General features: G+C 36.2%; 1 protein-coding gene across 3 annotated transcripts in view; it reads right to left on the bottom strand.

Annotated features, from left to right (window-relative positions):
* Window positions 1-21,724, bottom strand: part of PCCA (propionyl-CoA carboxylase subunit alpha) — a 458,728-nt gene that overhangs the window by 244,069 nt on the left and 192,935 nt on the right. For all 3 annotated transcript variants that reach the window (XM_045821758.1, XM_045821760.1, XM_045821759.1), the window contains exons 11-12: window positions 21,542-21,636; window positions 16,827-16,977 (exon numbers count right to left, since the gene is read on the bottom strand). In XM_045821758.1, coding sequence (XP_045677714.1) covers window positions 16,827-16,977; window positions 21,542-21,636 — 246 coding nt within the window. The remainder of the gene's footprint in view (window positions 1-16,826; window positions 16,978-21,541; window positions 21,637-21,724) is intronic.

Genomic DNA, 21,724 nt, shown 5'->3' with positions numbered 1-21,724 from the left:
AACAACCAGAACAGACAGAAAACTGAACTATACAGAAGTCCCACAATCATTCTTCCAGACCAGTAAGAGGGGCAGAGTCCGTGGCCAGTGGAGAGGTGTTGCAGCAGGAAAAAGCGGTGGCTGGCAGACCCAGGCGCACAGGGTATAGGCGGCGGCTAGCAGACCCCGGTGGCAGACACTGAGCACGGGCGCGGGTAGGCAACAAGCAGACCCAGTGAGGCACGCGAGGCAGCTGGTTGTCTTCAGTTACACATTCACATGCAGATAAACCAGGTAAAAACAGACAGTGAGACAGACCACGCAACCCAGGGCCCCAGCACCAGGAAATAAAGCCCAAAATCACTAATTGAAAACACTTGTGGAGGTTGAGGTGTCAGGACAGACTCCCAGCTTCACAGGAGAGTTGGCTGGAGAGACCCACAGGGTCCTAGAACATACTCAAGCCCACCCACCCAGGAACCAGTGTCAGAAGGGCCCAATTTGCTTGTGGGAAGCAGCAGAGGGGACTGAAACCCAACAGAGAGGAACAAGCGCCATTGTTCCCTCCCAGAACCCGCCCCCACATACTGCGTCACAACCCAGCAACTGGATTGCCCTGCCCTCATGAACACCTAAGGCTCTGCCCCTCACTATACAACAGGTGCAACCAGACCAAAAAAAAAAAAAAAAAGGCTCAAATGGAAGAACAGATCAAAGCTCCAGAGCCAATACTTTTAAGGGACCAACAGCCAACCTATCAGATGCACAATTCAAAGCACTGGTGATCAGGATGCTCACAGAATTAGTTGATTTTGGTTGCAAATTAGATGAAAAAATGAAGGCTACACTAAGTGAAATGAAGAAAAATGCATAGGAAACCAACAGTGATGGAAAGAAAACTGGGTCTCACATCAATGGAGTGGACCAGAAGGAAGAAAGAAACAACCACATAGAAAAGAATGAAGAAATAAGAATTCCAAAAAATGAGGAGAGGCTTAGGAACCTCCAGGACATCTTGAAACATTCCAACATCCAAATTATAGGGGTACCAGAAGGAGAAGAGGAAGAGCAACAAGTGGAGAAGTTACTTGAACAAATAATAAAGGAGAACTTCCCCAATCTGGCAAAGGAGATAGACTTTCAGGAAGTCCAGGAGGCTCAGAGAGTCCCAAAGAAGTTGGACCCAAGAGGGAACACACCAAGGAACATCATAATTACATTAGTCAAGGTAAAAATGAAGGAGAGAATCCTAGAAGCAGCAAGAGATAAGGAGACAGTAACCTACAAAGGAGTTCCCATCAGACTGTCAGCTGATTTCTCAAAAGAGACCTTACAGGCAAGAAGGGGCTGGAAAGAAGTATTCCAAGTCATGAAAGGCAAGGATCTACATCCAAGACTGCTCTATCCAGCAAAGATTTCATTGGGAAAGGAGGATAGATAAAGCACTTCTCAGATAAGGTCAAGTTAAAGGAGTTCATCATCACCAAGCCCTTATTGTATGAAATGGTAAAGGGACTAATCTAAGAAAAAGAAGATAAAAAATATGAACAGTAAAAAGACAGCAAACTCACAGTTATTAACTACACCTAAAACAAAAGCAAACTAAGCAAACAACTAGAACAGGAACAGAACCACAGAAGTGGAGATTACATGGAGGAATAGCAACAGACTAGTGGGAGGAGGAAAGAGAGGGAAAAGTTACAGAGAATAAGTAGCATAGACGGTAGGGAGAAAATAGACAGGGGGAGGGCAAGAATAGTATGGGAAATGTAGAAGCTAAAGAACTTATGACACATGGACCTGAACTAAATGGGGGGAATGTGGGTGGGAGAGGGTGTCCAGGGGGGAGGGGGCTGAATGGGGGGAAATGAGACAACTGTAATAGTGTAATCAATAAAATATATTTTTTAAAAAAATGAAAGAAGAAATCCAGGAAGAAGGAATCCAAAAAACAAAAGTGTAAAAAATCTTCAAGACAAGATGGGTAAATCTTGGCTACAACTCCAATGTGCAAATATAGAGGGCAACCAGTCCAGACCGTAGCAGAACAAAGTAAACTAGAAATTGCTACAAAATGGCAAGTGACAGAAAACGCACTGTGTTTGAATATCAAGAAATACAACAATTTTGTAGATAAATTAATGGTTAGCATATGTAAAGCTAAGCTAAAAAAAACTAAGAAAAGACAATTTCTAGCCTTAGAGAAAGCAAAATTTTTAGGAGATAATAGTAATGTTAGTTGACAACATGACTGCTATGAATAGCATTCACACTGTGGTCATAATAAAATCCAAATACTAAGCTAACCCAAATCATGACATAGTGGTAAGAGGATGGGAAGTGCTCATTTGTTCCGTGAGTGTGGCAAGGCAGGCAGGCAATGGCATACATCAACTTTCACAAAGGGAGGCTGATAGAAAAAAAAAACAAGAAGGACTAGTATGAGTTGATATTAAAAAGATATAAAAATATTAAAAGAATCAAATAAAATAATTAAAATTAATCAAAGTCATCAAACCAGGGTCCCCTGTGAGAAGCAAGCAATAATCATCCCTAAACAAAGGCTGAGGAAAAACAAGAGCTTTCTCCTGCCTTTTCCTCCTAAAGCAGCGCTGGTTGTTCCCTAAACAAAGCTGAAATTCCTTCACACACATCACTTCAAAGAGCCTTCTATCTTCCAACTGATGCTCATTTCTCCTTGTCATTTCTTTCTTTTTTCTTCTTTTCTGTGAGTATTCATACTTAATAGTTGATATTGGGTGAAACAAAACAAAACTAATAACATGTAAATATAGCTATTTCAATCCCCATAATTTTATACTCAGGTGGAAGTTCTTCAAATCTAAGAATAACCTTATCAGCCCAGCCCTGTGTGGCTCAGTTGGTTGGAGCATCATACCATACACGGAAAGGTCATGGGTTTGTTTACTAGTCAGAGCCTGTACTTTTGTTGCAGATTTGATCCCCTGTCAGAGCATGTATGGAAGGCAACAACTGATGTTTTTCTCTTGCACATCAATGTTTCCCTATCTCTCTCTCTCCACCTTTTTCTCTCTAAATATATATATACATATATATATATTTAAAGAATAACCTTATTACACATCTAAGAATTCAAAGAATACAGTACCCATGGATACCTTTCAAAAATAAGTCCTTGATTAAAAAAAAAACCCTAACTATAAGGTATATCAAAATGAAGAACTGATTAATCTAGATGCTCTGGTGCTGTGCTTTTAGCTATGAAAGCACGGGAAGACTCACATTTACAGAAAATAAAGTAATATTATAATAATGTAAAACTAATAATAAAAACAGAATAAAATGAAGACTTAGAGAGGAAAAACAGCAAGCTTAAATATAAATATGTCAATTTCCGTTCATTTTTGCAATACGGAAACAATACAGTGTATGGTGAAAGTAGGTTTGCAGTAGCCTATATGGAAAATAATACAGTAATTAATAAGTAAATACAAGAATAAGTTGTTTCATATACTCACAACCATAAACCTACTTTTGCCACATCTCATATCCTTTCAAATGGGATTTGAAGAAATATCATGACAAAAATATAAATGGTTTTCAGAATCAGTTTTCTTATTAAGAACATCCTTTAGAAATATCTCTATAGAAAATCAGAAACATTTACCTTACAGTTCAGCAGTATTATTTTATTTTTTCCTGTTAGAAATAAAATAAGCTAATTCAAAGACATATGAGAAAATAAAAGTGATGAGAAAGGAATAGTCCTCTTCAATACTATATTATAATGTATAGATAAGATGTCTAGCATCTGAATAAACAGAATGATTAAAAAAAGAAAACGGGGGATGGAAATGGGAGGGAGGTGGGGAGGGCTGGGGGTGGGCTAGGATGGCAGTAAAAGGCAGAAAACTATACTTGAACAACAATGGAATGAATGAATGAATGAATGAATGAATATGAAAAAAGAAAACAGGCAAGTAAATAAATCTGTGTGCATATGAGAATTCAGTGCATATGAATGTGACCTGTAATTAATGCAGAAAAGAATGATTGTTCAATAATGGTTGTGGACAATCAGGTAGTCATTTAAAAAATAAATACCAGATGAAGTGAAAATTTCACTAAAAAAGATGAAATAAGTACTAGAAGAAAAAATGGAAGAAAAATGTTTCAGCCCCAGCTGGTGTGGCTCAGTGGATTGAATGTCAGCTTGTGAACCAAAGGATCACCAGTTCAATTCCCAGTTGGGGCACATGCCTGAGTTGTAGGCCCGGTCCCCAGTTGGGGACAAGCAAGGGGCCACTGCACATTGATGTTTCTCTCCCCCTCTTTCTCCCTCCTTTCCCCTCTCTCTAAAAATAAATAAATAAAATATTTTTTAAAAAGAAAAATGTTTCATTCATCATAGAGTAGGAAAACCCTAAGTATGTCACAGCACAAAAAGTGATAAAAGAGATTTAAAAATTCATCTGCAAGATGTAAAAATAAAAATTTTCTAGCCCTGGCTGGAGTAGCTCAGTGGATTGAGTGCGGGCTGCGAACCAAAGTGTTGTAGGTTCGATTCCCAGTCAAGATACATGCCTGGGTTGCAGGCCACGATCCCCAGCAACCGCACATTGATGTTTCTCTCTCTCTCTCTTTCTCCCTCCCTTTCCTCTCTAAAAGTAAATAAATTTAAATAATTTAAAAAATAATTTAAAAAATAAAAAAAATTAAAAGTAAAAATTTTCTGCATAGGATGAAAATAATAATATACAAAGTCAAAAAGATACAACAGGTAAAATCCTGCCAGGAAAACAAAGGTTTCTGGGTCAGAGAAGAAACCAAATAAATGGTTAAAGAAACCAAATAAATGGATAAAAATATGGTACAGAAGGTTATTTTTCTGATGTATACTCTAGAACCACTTGAATTTTTTCTCTTGTCAAGTATTACCAATTCTTAGTATTCTTGTTCAGTAAAATAAGAAACTAAAATTATTTGTACAACTATTCATGTAGACTATTAATGAAACCAAAATTATTCAACAAAATAAGAAATTAAAATTATTACATATAATTTAGTTCATTAAAATAGCATTGTAGCAAAATCATATTTCGGGTAGAGTATTTTACCTTCTAACCATTCATCATATGCAAAACAAAAGGAAACAGGCAAAATATGTGTGGGTGGATATATATCTGAGCTTCTACTACACTAAGTGAACAGAGGCAATTCCAAGCAAATAAAATAACATGATAAAGACACACTAAGGTCAAACTGAATGGCATATTTAGGAAAAGGAGTCTCTTCTAACTAGTAAGTCTTTGTCAGGAAAGAGGACTCCCAGGGGAAATTAAGACCACTTGTGATGATAAAATATTTTATCTGTAAGCAACAGAAGACCAGTGGCTTAAAGAACTAATAACATATAGTCTATTCTGATACATAAATTCTGATCAGACTGAGAACAAAACCAATCAATTGAATCAAGTATTTATGCACAAGACCTGGTGACTTTCTCAGTGTTGTATCTCTTTAAGGAGAAACTCTATTGTTATTTCAAATTTTGAAACTGAGGGTCCTTAGGACTTTGGTCCTTTAGGTCCTTTTTAAATTAGTTTTGAATTCTAGCTCTAGAAATCATATCACAAACATGGCCACCACCATCACCCACCAACCAGAGACCAATCTTTTCCCTTGGATAATCAGCAAACCCTCAAGGCACAGAAGACAGTAGCCCAAACCTGACTCATGGTCACATGATCTGGACCTCTAGCAGGTTAAAGATAACATCTTTACCTAAATTATGTTTCAGTTCCTGAGCCCTGAAATGGAATGACTCTGGGCTACTTTCCCATGAGCAGACCTCAGAGCTGTCTTTAAGACCTGAAGAAATCGTTCATTACCCTTACCTCACCTCCAGCCAAAAGCTCCTAGCACAACCTCAACCCCTAACCCACAATGTCTTGTGATTTTACCCCATATAATCTGTAACCTATATGCCATTGGGGAGTTCAGGCTTCTGAGCATAATCTCCCTGTTCTCCTGGATGGCACCATTAATCAATAAAATAGCTAACAAACACCACTGCAATTCTCCATGTTTAATGTCTGGCTCTGCTAGCCCCAGGTAGATGAACCCTTTCTGTTCTATAATTTGGTTCTTAAGAAAGTCTAGCAAAACTTGCCTCTCCAATTTCTGTTACCAGGGGAAAAAAAGTGTAAGTTCTGAATCTAAGAAAAGTGACAGTTCAATCAGGAAATTTCAAGGAAAAATAAAAGAACAAAGAAAATTATAGTCCTCCAGGCTTAAACTGAAACACTAATTAGAGATAACATATATCTTAGAAGATAAAGAATTTGGTGAATGTGCTTTAACCATTATAATTTAAAGTGAGTAAAGAAATTTGGAAGAAGATCTATTAAAAGACATTTTAAATTGTTTAAATAATATCAGAAAAAAAGTCTTTGAAATATGTAATAATGGTTCTCTGAATACTATTAAATCTAAGATTATTTTCTCAGGTCCCCATTCAGTTACAACCTCCAGATACTCTCCAGCACACAGATGCATTCTAAAGACATCAAAATTAATTTGTCTGGTAACTGACAGGATTAATGTCCCTGGAAGTAAATGCAAAAGAGAAAAGGAATGTTATTAAACATTAACTGGAACACACAAATGTATCCAAGTATGATATTAAATAGCACAGGCTGCAGTACTGGCAGATCTCATATGATGTAATTCTTAATCAATTTAATTTTTTCTTGAAATTTATTTTTAATCTTTTTTTTGAGGATATACAACATATTTTCCTGGCAAGCCATCCAAGATACAAAATGTAAACATAAATACATAACTAATATTGACTGAATACATAGAATTATTTGACATAAATATCAACTTTTTGGTGGCCTTATGTCAAAAAAACCATTAGACAAACTTGAGAAAACTTACAGGCTGAGATAAATGAGCCAGAAACAAACAAACAAACAAAAACCACAAGAACACAGAAACAAAAGTGCCCTAAAATTCCATAAATTCTGATACAGTATTCAAAGTAAACAATTTAGTATCTCTTGTATCTGTAATAAAATACAAATTGCCTTCAGAATCATATTACATGCTACTATTATCATTATGACATAATGAAGTCTCCATTTTAATAAAAACATGATTCCCCAGCTAATTACCCAATTAGATAATTTAGTTATAAAGACATACTTTTAATCCAAAGCAAATCTCAAAAGGCAAAATTCTGTCACTTCTAGTGACATTCACAATAATAGAGTACAGGTTAAAGAAGTAATTCCAAAAAGAATGTATAATAAGTTTTGAGCAACCAATACTGAGTTAACACCTATACAAACTATAAATATTTATGATACTACTCTCAAAATGCATCTAGATCATTTATACTACAGTAAATAAAATAATTAGTTCCATTATTTGATAGTTATACTTTATAATTACAATAGGGTAATGTTTTTAATTTTTTACACATAACTTACCAATTAAAATGTTTGAGCTACATTCATATGAAAATAGTGGACTGGTACTCAACCTTCACACCAAACTCCTTCTAGGGTACTTCCCTATACTACAGAAGAGAACAGGTTAAAAACCCTATTCCCAGACTCCCTTGCAGCTGAGATTCTCAACAACTGGATGAGATTTTGGATGTGGCAATCAAACTCATGTGCATGATATTTGGAAGAGAAAGGTAAGGCAGCAATGAGCCACAGGCCATCATTCTCAAGGTTTCCCACTGGCAAGAAGGGGTGTGAGTTTAGGAGTTTTCTCAAACAGTATTCCAACATCGTTACTGGTGTTTGTTGTTTTGTTTATTGTTGTTTTTTTTGCAGGGGGGGGTATGGCTGTTCAGACTTGAACCATACATTGATCTAATCCACAGGCATAATGTACCTTTAAATCTATCCTCCTGGGGCCTGTGCTCACAATTACTTGGGTTTAGGTAGCAGTTGGGAAGGGAGCATCTTTTTAAAAAAAATATCAAAACACTAAGAATATAGGCGACGTAAGTCCAACACTCTACATCATTTTGACCTAAAGGCATTTAACATTCCAGGAAAACAGAACTATGACTCTAAGCTATATTTCTGGTAGCATCGAGAAATCAAAAGTACAACCAAACCACAAAGACTAGGGATCACCAAAAGAGAGGACATTGATAAAGCATCTCCACTTTAAGTTGAGGCCATAAAGGAATGCAACATTGAGATGAGTGAACTACAATAAAACAAACCATACTCTAGAACTACAGCTGTATTTTGTATGCCCTTAGGAGTCCAAAGAAACTCACACTTAGATTACTGTAGTCACACATACTGACCAAATTAAGAATTCTCAGAGTAAAAACAGCTTTCATGAATAAAGACAAATATGAAATCACTGGCTGTCAACAAAGAGTTTACCACAAACAAACCTGTGAAATAAGAAACATATTGGTCTCTGACTCTGGTTCCTGACACAGAGCTCCTAAAACCCTTGAAATGTTTTGAGTGAGAAGAGTTCCTTCTGTCTTCTATGAGGTCATTCTTGGTGGGCTCCTAGATGGAGGTCAGTATTTAAAAGCACAGAGCCAAGATAAAAAGCTTGAAATGTTCTATCCAATGCCCATCCTCCATACAAAGGAGAAGGGTTGGAAAATGAGCTAATAATCAATGATGTCTATGTGCTAAAGCCTCCATAAAAAAATCCATAAAGTATAAGATTCAGAGAGCTTCTGGGTTGGAGAACACATCGACATTCCAGGAAGGTGGCATATACTAATTCGATGAGGACAAAGATCCTGTGCTTGGGACTCTTTCGTACCTTGTTCCATATATCTCTTTACCTGACTATTCATCCGTATCCTTTATCATATCCTTTATTATATAATTAGGCAGTAAATGTAAATAAATATTTCCCTAAGTTCTGTGAGTTGTCCTGGCAATTAATCAAACCTGAGAAGGGGGTCATGGGAACACTGATTTATAGCTAGTCAGAATTTCAGGTGAAACCTGGAACTTGTGACTGGCATCTTCAGTCTTGTGAGCCCTTAACTTGTGGGATCTGAGGCGAACTCAAGGTAGACTCAATTCAACTGAACTGAATGGCAGGACACTCAGCTAGTAGCAGAGAATTCGGTCAGTCCGGGAAAACACCCATACATTTGGTGGTCAGCAGTGTTAGTGTATGCCCTGGCTGGTGTGGCTCAGTTAGTTGGGCCTCATGGGTTCAATTGCTGGTCAGGGCACATGCCTGAGGTTAGGTTCAGCCCCCAGTTGGGGCACATGCTGGAGGCAACTGATCCATGTTTCTTTCTCACATCCGTGTTTCTGTCTCCTTCTCCCTGCCTTCCCTCCCTCTAGAAACAATAAAAGAAATAAAAATAAAAGTAAAGAAGTGTGAGTGTGGTGGTAATAGAGGATAAAGAAAAAAAAAGAGTATTTTTGTTACAAAATACCTAAAAGAAATTTCCAAAAGTAAATAAGGAGAAAAAAATGGTTAAATAAGGGGTAGAACTGAATGAATGTTATTTAAATTAATAAGATAATGTCCTGTGATGGATAACTGCACATTGAATCAGGAGAGTGTAAAAAGAATTAAAATGTTCAAAGGTACTTATACAGTCTGGTGTGGCAGGTGAAAAGGTGATTGATACTGAACTTTGATAACATAAGTGTGTATGCTGTTATGTATGTATATACAATGTGAGGCAAAAGTAGGCTTACAGTTGTGAGTAGATAAAATACAGAATTTATTCTTGTATTATTATTTATTATTATATTATTTGCCATATGAATAACTGTAAATCTACTTTTACCTCACTCTGTATAACTCCCAAACTAATACAAGTATAAAATTAAATAATAAATATTGCAAAAGCAAATAAGAATCAAAAGAAAAAAGAAAGACAAGAGTTGGAACAAAAAAATAGCATTTTAGAAGACTATAAATGTAAACCCAAATATATCACAATTTACATTAACTTTCTATGGAGAAAGTGGTCTGGGTATAAGACAATGATTATCAAACTTAGTTAAAAAAAATTACCCACTGCTTACAGAGACACATGTTAAATGTCTGAATGCAGACAAGTAGAGAGTAAAAGGATGAAATAAGATATTACATGCAAAATATAACCCTTGGGGAGAGGATGAAAACTACTTTGGGCCCAGACCATTAGGTTCCCCACCACTGGAGGAATAGCAGGACCCCTAAGGAAAACCTGGCTTCAAGATCCAAGGATACAAGGACTGAGTTAAGACCAAGGCCAAAAGAGAACAACAGAAAATATCCCTAAAACAAATTTCCAATAAAACATATGACAAGAAGTAAATATCCAAAATTCAAAGAACTTCTAAAACTAAGTACCAAAAGAAAAAACTCCAATTTAAAAAATGGGCCAAGGACCTGCATAGCACTTTTTAAAGGAGGACAGATGGCCACTAGACATATGAAAAGATGTCCATGTCACTAATCATCAGAGAAATGCAAATTAAAACCACAATGAGACATCATCTCCCACTTGTCAGAATGGCTATCACCTTAAATCAACAAACAAGTTTTGGCGAGGATGTGGAGAGAAGGGAATCCACCCTTGTGTACTCTTGTGTGGCAGATTAGTGCAGCCACTCTGGAGGCAATATGGAGTCACCTCAAAAAATTAAAAAGAAACTGCCTTATGACCCATCAATATACCCAAAGAAACCCAAAATACTAATTAAAAAGAATATATGCACCCCTGTATTCACTGAAGCATTATTTACAAGAGCCAAGATTTGGAAGCAGCCCAAGTGCCCATCAGTAGTTGAGTGGATAAAAAAGCTGTGGTTCATTTACACAATGGATTAACACGCAGTCATAAAAAAAGAAGGAATTTTAGTCTTTGCAACAGCATGGATGGACCTGGAGAGTATTATGCTAAGTGAAATAAGTCGGTCAGAGAAAGGCAAGTACTATATAATTTTACTTATATGTAGAGTGTAATAAACAAAATAAACTAACAAACAAAATAAAAACAGACTCATAGATACAGGAAACAGACTGACAGCTGTCAGTGGGGAATGAGGGGTTGAGGGACTGGGTGAAAAAGGTGAAGGGAATAAGAAAAAAACTATTAGACACAGACAACAATATGGTGAACATGGTAATTACCAAAGGGGAAAATGGGGGTGAGGAAGTAGAAGAGAGTAATGGGGGAATAAATGGTGATGGAAGGAGACTTGACTTGGGATAGTAAACACACAATACTATATACAGATGATGTGTTTTAGAATTGTACACCTGAAACCAATATAATTTTATTAACCAATGTCACCCCAATAAATTCAATTTAAAAAAATAAATTAGTTTAGCCCTGGCTGGCATAGCTCAGTGGATTGAGCATGGGCTGCGAACCAAAGTGTCGCAGGTTTGATTCCCAGTCAGGGTACATGCCTGGGTTGCAGGCCATGACCCCCAGCAACCGCACATTGATGTTTCTCTCTCTCTCTCTCTTTCTCCTTCCCTTCCCTCTCTGAAAATAAATAAATAAAATGTTTAAAAAATAAATAAATTAGTGTAACCAATAAAACATCCTTCAAAACATTAGATGGCATGATAAACTAAGTAATTTAAAAAATTAAATTAAATTCAAACAGAACCCTTCCTGTAGCTAGTAACAGATGAAAGGAGCCCACTTCAGGGAAAGAGGCTAGAGCATAAGACATACCTTCTGAAACAGAAGATCAGAGGAAAATCCTAAAGCTAAGGGTGAAATAGAAATTGAGAAAAATACTCCACAACCCAAGTGCATAAAAGATAAGCACAGCAATGCAAAAAACTCAACCCCTGTGCAGCTTCTGCATGGAACAACTCAACTCCATCCCCAGTAATAATAAAGGTTTAAGGGAAAAGGAGTTGATTCCATTTCTAGGCACAAGTACCACTTACTACTCTTTCTACTGCCCTACACCCCTGAGCCATCAACCCCCAACCCTCAGTACTAGGCAACTAGTAATCTATTTTCTGTCACTATAGACCAGCAATTTTCAACAGGTGTGCTGCAAGAATTTTTAAAACATGTAATACCTGACTATTTAGTTAGGGGCACTAACATCTTTTCCCCTTGAGTATGAAGTTTTTTGGGGGTTTTTTTTTGTTTTGTTTTGTTTTTTTTTTTTCAAAAAATGACAACAGCCAACACAACAATAGCCATCTGATATGAATGCCCTGTCTTGAATCACAAATATATAGGTCCTATAGAGTAGCATTTATTGGTCACATTGTACAATAAGGTTGCATCTAATTTGTACCAGAAATCCTTATATACAAGTACAGGCACCTATTTTTTTTTAAGTCATTTGGAGCAAAAAGGATGGGCAATTACCATTTTTTAAATCAATCAAAAGTATACCTATTTTTTGGTCACATTGGCAAAAAATATCTTTGGTGTACCACAAAATTTTAGTAGTGTTGTTATGTGCTGTGAGATTTTTAAAAAATGAAAGTTGCTGCTATAGACTATATATAATTATCTTAAAATGTTTTTATTGTTAAATATAACATGTAAAGAGAAAAATGTATATAATACTTTTTCATGCATGGATACATGTACTAATATATATACAGCTTAATGAATTACTGACACGTGTGTTTTTTGAATTATGTACTGGGTTAAACAGTGTCTCCCAAAAATGCATTTCCACTCAGAATCTGTGAATGTGGCCTTATTTGAAAATAGAGTCTTGGCAAAAGACGAGGTCATACTAGATTAGAATGGGCCCGAAATACAATGACTAGTGTCCTTATTTTAAAAAGTTGAGGCAGGGAGGATTTGAGCACAGAAACACAAGGAAGAATGCCATGTTATGATTGAGTCAGAGATTGGAGTTATGTGTCCCAGGAAAGGAATGCCAAAGACTGTTGGCAGCTACAAAAAGCTAGGAGAGAAGCAAAACAAAGATTCTTCCTAAGAGCCCCCATGAAGAAACCAAGGCTGCCAACTCCTTGACTTCAGACATTTGGCCTCCTAAAACATTGAGAGAATAAATTTCTGTTGTTTAAGCCACCCAGGTTGTGATACTTTGTTATTAGAGCTCTAGCAAACAAGTACAAATCACATAAAACTGGAAACAAACTAAGTATCTACAAAAATAAAATAGATAACACAATGGCATTTTCTTCAAAGAAGTACCATTTGGGAGATACATAAAACAACAGGATTGACTCTCCTAAGCACAATATTGAGAAAAGAAACTGGGTACAAAAATTATGTAATACATGATACCACTGATTTAAAGTTAAAAAAAATGAAACAGCCAAGTTATTTTCTACTCTTTCATTTCTGATTTTATTTATTTGGGTCCTTTCTCTTTTTTTCTTGATGAGACTGGTTAAAGGTGTGCCAATCTTGTTTATCCCATCACAGAAGTAGCAGTTGGATTCACTGACCTTTGTATCATCATGTTAGACTCTATTTCCCTTATTTCTGCTCTGATCTTTATTATTTCTTTCCTCTTACTCACTATGGGCTTTGTTCATTGTTCTTTTTCAAGTTCCTTTAGGTGTGAACTTAGATTGTTTATTTGATGTCATGTTATGAATTTCCCTCTTAGGATTATTTTCCCAGTGTCCCACAGATTTTGGATTATTGTGTTTTCGTTTGTTTCAAGGTCTTTTGTTTTCTTCCTTGATCTCATTGTTCACCCATTCATTGTTTTATAACATGTTATTTAGCTTCCATGTCTTCGTGTGTTTTTCAGTGTTCTTCTTGTGATTCATTTCTCCTTTCACAGCATTGTAGTCAGAGAAGATGCTTGATATGATTTCAATCTTCTTAAATTTTTGAGACTTGTTTTTTGTCCTAACACATGGTCTATCCTGGAAAACATTCCATGTGCACTTGAAAAGTATGTATATTCTGCTGCGTAGGGATAAAATACTCTAAAAATATTAATTAAAACCATTTGTTATAGTGTGTCATTTAATGCTGCTGTCTCCTTGTTGATTTTCTGCCTGGAAGATCTACCAATTTAAGTCAATGTGGTATTAAAATCCCCAACTGTGACTATATTTCTGTCTATCTCTTTCCCTTTATGTTTATCAAGATTTGCTTTACATATTTAGATGCTCCTACGTTGGAGTGTAAATGTTTATAGGGTTATATCCTCTTGTTGGATTGTTTCCTTTATCATTATGTAGTATCCTTCTTTGTCTCTTACTATAGCCTTGACCTTAAAGTCTATTTTTTTGGATATAAGTCCTGTTATTCCAGCTTTTTTCCTTTTCTATTTGCATGAAATACCTTTTTCCATCCCTTTACTTTTAGTCTGTGTGAATCTTTCAATCTGAGATGGGCCTCTTGGAGGCAGCATATATATGGGTCTTGTTTTTTTATTCATTCAGTTCCCCCTGTCTTTTGGTTGGAGCATTGAAGCCATTTACATTTAAGGTGATTACTGATAGACATGTACATAGTGCCATTTTATTATTAGACTGTTCTCTATTATTTTCCCTTCTCCTTCTTCTCCTTCTCCTTCTTTCTTCTTCTTCCCCTCCTCCTCCTCCCCCTTCTTCTTCTTCTCCTTCTTCTTCTGGCAAGCCCTTTAACATTCATTGCAGTACTAGCTTGGTGTTAAACTCCTTCTGCTTTTTCTTGTCTGGGAATCTCCTAATTTCTCCTTCAATTTTAAATAATAGCCTTGCTGGGTAAGGTAGCCTTGGTTGCAGGTACTTGCTTTTTCATCACATCAATATTTCATGCCACTTTCTTCTGGCTTGAAATATTTCTGTTGAGTAACCAGAAGTCACTCTAATCGGTGCTCCCTTGTAGGTAACTACCTGCTTTTCTCTTGTGGCTTTTAGGATTCTCTCCTTGTCTTTAAACCTTGTCATTTTAATTATGATGTGCCTGAGTGTAGGCCTCTTTGGGTCCAAACTGTTTGGGACTCTCTGAGTTTCCTGGACTTGTGTGTCTTTTTCCTTCACCAGATTAGGGAAGTTTTAGGTCATTATTTTTTCAAATAGGTTCTTGATTCCTTGCTTGCTTTCTTCTCCTGCTATTCCCATGATGCAGATGTTGTTATACTTCATGTTGTCCAAAATGTTTCTTAAGCTCTCCTCATTTTTTTCTTTTTCCTTTTTGCTGCTTTGCTTTGATGTTTTTTTTCTACCTTGTCTTCCAAACCACTGATTCAATCCTCTGCTTCATTTAACTGTCTCTTTATTCCTTCCAGTGCATTATTTATTTCAGATATTGCATTCTTTATTTCTGACTGGTCATTTTTTTTATAGTTTCTATGTCTTGCTGTTGGGTATCCTTATAATCACTACTCAAAACTCTCTAAATCTGACAAATTGCCTTCCTACAGTTCATCTAATTCTTCTGGGAAATTCTCTTGTTCTTTCATTTGGGGTTCTTTGTCTTCCCATTTTGGCTGCTTCTTTGTATTTTCCACTTTAGTTGTTAAACTAATCAGTTGTTAATCTAATCAAGCTGTAGTCAGCAGCCCAGCCTGAGCACTACAAAGTAGGGAGGAGTAATTCCTGTGGGTGGGGCTCTTTCTTCACCTCAGGCTGATGTCACTTGGAGAAGTATGCTCTGCCTAAGAAATATGGCTTCTGCAGTATGGGGAATGACTGAGCACAGGGACCCTGGTAGCTGTTCCTTTAATTCTCTCTCCAAAGCTACCAGCCCTGGACTCTTCTTAAGCATCTCTAGTCCACTCTGCACTCCCTCTGCTGGAGCCCAGGGTAAGTGGCTACAAATGAAATTTTGTGTGTTGGCCCTTTAAAAAGATCTCTGTGTCTCCAGTGGCCTCTCCCTGGCAGACAGAAACCCTGCTGTTTTTCACAGGTGAATGTTATCTGGATTTCTTACAGGCTCTGTTGCTATAGGTTTGGGGAGCCCAGCTTGGAGTTTAAACCCCATACTTCTCAAATGGAACCCCCTAGCTGCTGAAATATCCCTCTGGAACTTCAGCTGCTGCCCATGAGAGCCCAGCAAGACCTCATGTACCTCCTCTATGTTCCCTTTCAGTCTCATTTTGGTGAAGTGGTTTCTTCTGTCTGTCCCTGGTTATAATGCTTCTCTCCAGCTAATGTTCACTTGGTTATTATGAATAATTTTTCTACAATTTATTTGTAATCCCAGGTTGGTCCTGGGAGGAAGTTAGTGCAGCTTCCACTTACTACTCTAGTGCCTTGGATCCTTCAGATTTCTGTTTTAAAATGACATGTTCAACTATATGTTTGTGTTCTATGTAGCTTTCTCTATGTGTATTTATAGTTTACAATTTAAATAAAAGAAAAATGAACATGAGAAGAAAACTAATCTACCAGTTAGTTAAAGCACCAATGCCTTTCTGAGAACTTTATGGGAACTAAGGAAGTACATCCTTAAAGTCAACAGTTGCAAGGGCAGCCACTTGATTTGTCAACCTTGTAACTGGTAGAGATGGCTATTCTGGAAGCCAGGTTGGTGGTATAGTTCTGAGAGTCATTACTGGAAGCTCACTCTAGGTACCCTTCCTTCCGTAATCCCTTCTAAAGATTAATCTCTTTCTATTTACAATATCTAGAGTAGTTTCTCTTAAGAGCACATGAACCCTAACAAATAGGGTTCATCAAGAGAAGTTCAAGAAAAAAGCAAAGTAGAATTTCCCATAGTAAGTATTTACATAATAAAAATGAAGGGCTAGATCCTGACCATCCAATTAACTTGACACTTATCTGTCATTCCTAACAGATGTCTTAACAAAGCATAAAATCTAAGTCTTTATTTAACACTTTCTGAAACTGATATTTGACTTTCATAAAACATGAAAAGGAGTAAGTGAGGAAGAGTAAAGTATAGAGGCATGGAGAGAAATAAAAAACTGAGGTTTTGTTACCTGGAGTCTTGTATTCATTTCCAAGAAATAAAAATTTTTCTTTGAGTCCACAAGAAATTCTACAGTTCCAGCAGAAGAATACTTTACTGCTTTGGCAAGAGCTACAGCTTGTTCTCCCATTGCACTTCGAGTCACAGAATCCAGAAAAATGCTACAAGTACAGAAAGAGTAGTGATCAGATATGATCATTTATATCAATTTAAAATTTTACATTATATGCTTTACATGTAATATGTACTTATTGTGTTATTACACACATTTAAATAAATCAACTTCAGATTTTCATAAAATATTTGAACTTTCCACATTACATTGCAACTTATAAAATATACAAGTACGGCCACTCAGTAGTTTTCAATAAGTAAAATTTAAAATACATATTCAGAATCACTTCAAGTTAAAATTGAGAGAAAAATAAATTCTTAGAATCTAACATATACACTTGATCCTTGTTATTCATGTTTTCATATTTATAAATTTGCTAAAATTTATTTGTAATCTCAAAATTAATACTCACAGCACTTCTGTGGTCATTCACAGACAAGCTCAGAGAAGCAAAAAAATTTGAGACCCCCCCCACATGAGTATTCCCAGCTGAGATCAAATAAGGCAACACTCTGCTTTCTTGTTTCAGCTGTCATAGTATAAACAACTGTCCTTTTCACAGTTTGCTTAGTGCCACAGTCTCATTTTTTGTGGGAGGCTGTGGGGAGTGGGGGGATGAATTCGCTTCTTAAAATGGCCCTTGAGTGTTGTGTTGAAGTACAATCTGGCATTCCTGAGCCCAAGAAGGCTGTGATGCTGTGATGTGCCTTATGGAGAAAACATGTGTGGTAAACGAGCTTCCTGCAGGAATGCATTACAGAACTGGAGGCCAGGACTGTAAGTTCAGTGTTAGTGACTCAACAATATATATTAAACAAGGTGTCTTTCAACAGAAACACATACAAAACAAGGTTATATATTAATTAGCTGGTATAAATGTTCTAACTAGAGGCTTGAAAGAACCTTACCCTGTATTTCCCCTAGAAGCAATGCTTCAGTATTCACTGATTCAGTGATTCTAGTGACTTTATGGAACATAACTACCACAAATAACAAGATTTGACTGTACATCTAATAAATCCTCAAAACTTTTGTCTTGCAATATCAAAATCACATTCCAGCAGGAAAGTAAAGCTGAAAGTTTTCAATCAACCTGAAAAGGATATTATCAAATAATTTCTGCATTTTCGTAGATCTTGCTTCTAATGCAAGTAGGTTTTGAGGTTCAAAACATTGACTACTTAGTGATTAAAATGGTCGCTACTTCACTTGGGATGATGAACACACACTACAATATACAGATGACATATTATAGAATTATGTATCTGAATCATATATAATTTTATTAACCAATGTCACCCCATAAATTTAATTTAAAAAATGTTTAAACTGTTCTCAAATGAGTAAAATTAAGATGACATTTTTGCCCTGACTGGTGTGGCTCAGTGAGTTGGGCATCATCCCATATCCCAAAAGGTCATCAGTTCAATTCCCAGTTCAGGCACATGCCTGGGTTGTGGGCGATGTACCCAGTTGAGGGCATGTTGAGAGGCAACTGATTGCACATCAATATTTCTCTCCCTCTCTTTCCCCCTCCTCCCCTGCCTGCTCTCTCTAAAAATAAATAAAGTAAATATTTTTAAAATTATATTTTATAAAATTTTTATTATGGAATAGTATAATTTATTTGCATGTACCTGTTTTTCACATGTAACAATAACCACTCTTGTCTTATCTATGCTGCATGTCTATTTTTCTATCAGGCCAACCAATTTATTTTTAGCAAATCTCAAATTAAATGTTATCTCACCCATAAAGGCTTCCATAACTGTTTCTACAAGTACTTTTCTGTAACAAAATCACACTTCAAAATTTAATTTAAAAATCCTTAATAGCATTTAATATCTACTCAATATTCAAATTTCCCTGATTATCTCATCAATATCTTCTTACAACTAACTTTTTGAATCAGGATCCAAATAACATCCAGTCACTACATTTGACTGGTTTTTAAATCTTTAAGACTGTCTTAACTTGTAATGCCCTCTTTCCTTTTTTCTTCTTTTTAAACCAAGAACTGGTCATTTTCCTGTCTCATTCTTCACATTGGTTTCAACTACATGCAACCCCACAGTGTCTCTTAACATTTGTATTAATTTCTATTTCTTAAAAATTGCTGGTTAAATCTAGAGCCTTTAATAGAGTCAGGCTGGATTCATGGGACTGAGGCAAGAATAGTTCACAAGTGTGAAATGTACTTCCACCATTTTCCCTTTTGGTGATGTTAAGATTAATTTTTGGATTCAGACTTTATGAAACTTATTTGCCTATTAGAAATAACAATTCTTCATTAACCTAAAAGATGTGCACATAAATGACATTTCTACAATAACTGGATGATAAAATTAATGCAACTGAAAGAAAGAAAAACAACTAAAGATGAATATGACAGCATTTGAAGAATCTCAAGTACAGCTGAGTAAAACTATTTTTGTCCTGTCTAGTTTTGTCTTTTTCCTTATCATAAACTCTGCTAGTAACACACAGAGCTATAAAAAACCTCATCATTACACTTAAAGCACAGTGCTAAAATCTCACTGTAGGCACTAAAAACTACATATTCCAATTATGTTACCATTTCACAGTACACAAATACATATCAACTCATTATTAATGATCAGTTCTAAGTTTTTTTAAATTTGATTCCTACTGCTTTAGATTTTCCTTTTTTTCTCTAAATAGATCAGATATTCATTTGAAAAACTTGTGTGTGTGTGTGTGTGTGTGAGAGAGAGAGAGAGAGAGAGGCAGGGAGGGAGAGAGAGGGAGAGAGAGAGAGAGAGACAAGAAACAAAAATCATGACTCAAGATTTGAAGTCTGTGAAAGATTTTTATCCCAGGTAAGACTTGAATGAGTTTTGAATAAAAGGAGAAAGTTAACTATATTGGATGTAATACAGAAAACACAAAGTTGAAAAAAAAGTAGCATCAAACACTTTCTACCAGTATCCATTGTCCCCTTCTTCCACATGAGTAGAATTTCAGCTAAGCACTATTATTTCCCAGCCTCCCTAACAAAGTGCCTAACTTCAGATCACTACCAAGCAATCAACACATGCATATTCTAGAAACTTTCCTAAAGACACAATAAAAAGTTCCTTTTGCTTTTTCTCCTTCCTTCCCTCCTTTTTACATGCTGGTCTTGGGCCATCAACTAGGGCCTCACCTCATGTGGGCCCCACCCCATGTAGGCTATAGTGGATTATTCTTTAAAGCATGGTAGCTGATTTTTAAGTGTGGTATCCCAAGAGACACGGAAGTAAAAGCTGGCAGTTTCATAAGTTTCACTTTTATGTAGTCTATTGGTCAAGTAGTCACAGGGCATAGAATGAAGGGGAGGAAATATAGATGCCTCCCCCAACTCTCTCAACAAGAGAAGTAGCAAAGGGCTTGGGGACCATAGTTTTAAGCACTACACCATATCGAGCACTGGTGCCCAGACTCCCAAGGTGGCATCAGTTGTACAATTGAAAGAGAAGAAACTCATGAATGTCAAAATAGGGGAGTTGCCAAACTGGATACTGATGTGGGGTTTCATCCTTAAAGTCATTCCTGGAGTGTTTCAAAGAACTTACTACTGGTATTAACAATAAGTACGTCAACGTGAAGAATGATAGCTTTGCTGGCATTTCTATGGATCCAGCAGCTAATGTGCTTTTCAACTCCTGCTGTTCTTATGAGGCACTCAAACATAAATCCTGACACAAGTAACCACTGAAGAGGGCCCAGTATGGACTCCATATTCCTGCCCATGACCTTTGCCCAGCACCTCTGAATCCTTTTAACACCTAATAAAAAATGACTGATTAAAAAAAACTAAAAATAATAAAATACACCATATCATATTTTAACAACTAATATAATTAAAGTGTAATATCATTTTTACCACTACTCTGTGATTAAAAAATTCACTCATATTCACAATTACTCTTTTCAAAAACGATACATACATTATATCAAAGCAAAAAGCACAAGGCATTATAACAAAGAGTAGGCTGATGAAAGTTATAATTGGCTACATTCCTTAGAGCCTGGTTACTAAAAATAACAATATACACTCAACTGGGGATTTTTAAGAAATAAGAGAAAACCAGAATATCTAAAAATACCAACCTACTATCAAATTAAAAATGATGTTCAATGAAAGGAACTTCAAACACATGAAAGGTAGCTTGGAAAAGTGACCAAAGTAGTTCTGATAAATTAAAGAATTTCTAAAACCATGCCCAGAAACCTTTTCATAGTAGGACAAATTCAGGAAATTCAGGATCAACTTTATGAAACCATCATCAATAGGAAAGCGTAAAAAGCATGCATACCAGAAATTCCACATGCCCAGAAACATCCACAGGATCTATGTTACCTAGAAGCCTGTGGGCTTCATAGTGGTTATCCACTATGCCCAAATTCTGCTCCAATAAAGCCCCAATTTATTTTTTAGGAATTCTCTCATTTTCATGCACTGAAGTACTGAGGAAGATCAAGTACCAAATTCTTAATTATAAAAATATAGGTTTTACCATGACTATTAAAGCAAGTTCAGCCAATAAAATGGAAAAGAAATATATAAAACCAGACTATTATAAATGTTCATCAGGAGAAACTCTTACCTCGGTGCTTCTTCTATCACTTTCTGATTCCTTCGCTGAATTGAGCACTCTCTTTCATTCAGCCACAAAGCATTCCCATGTTTATCACCTAAAACCTGAGACACAATACCATTTCAAAAATTATATAGCCATATCCATAAAGCACATTCCCAGTTAACATTTCCCTATATAACACCCTTGGTT

The sequence above is a fragment of the Phyllostomus hastatus genome, unplaced genomic scaffold (assembly GCF_019186645.2).
Source record: "Phyllostomus hastatus isolate PE091 unplaced genomic scaffold, TTU_PhHast_1.1 phas_scaffold_46, whole genome shotgun sequence".
Classification (NCBI taxonomy): Eukaryota; Metazoa; Chordata; class Mammalia; order Chiroptera; family Phyllostomidae; genus Phyllostomus; species Phyllostomus hastatus.
This window is presented reverse-complemented; position numbering and strand designations above follow the sequence as displayed.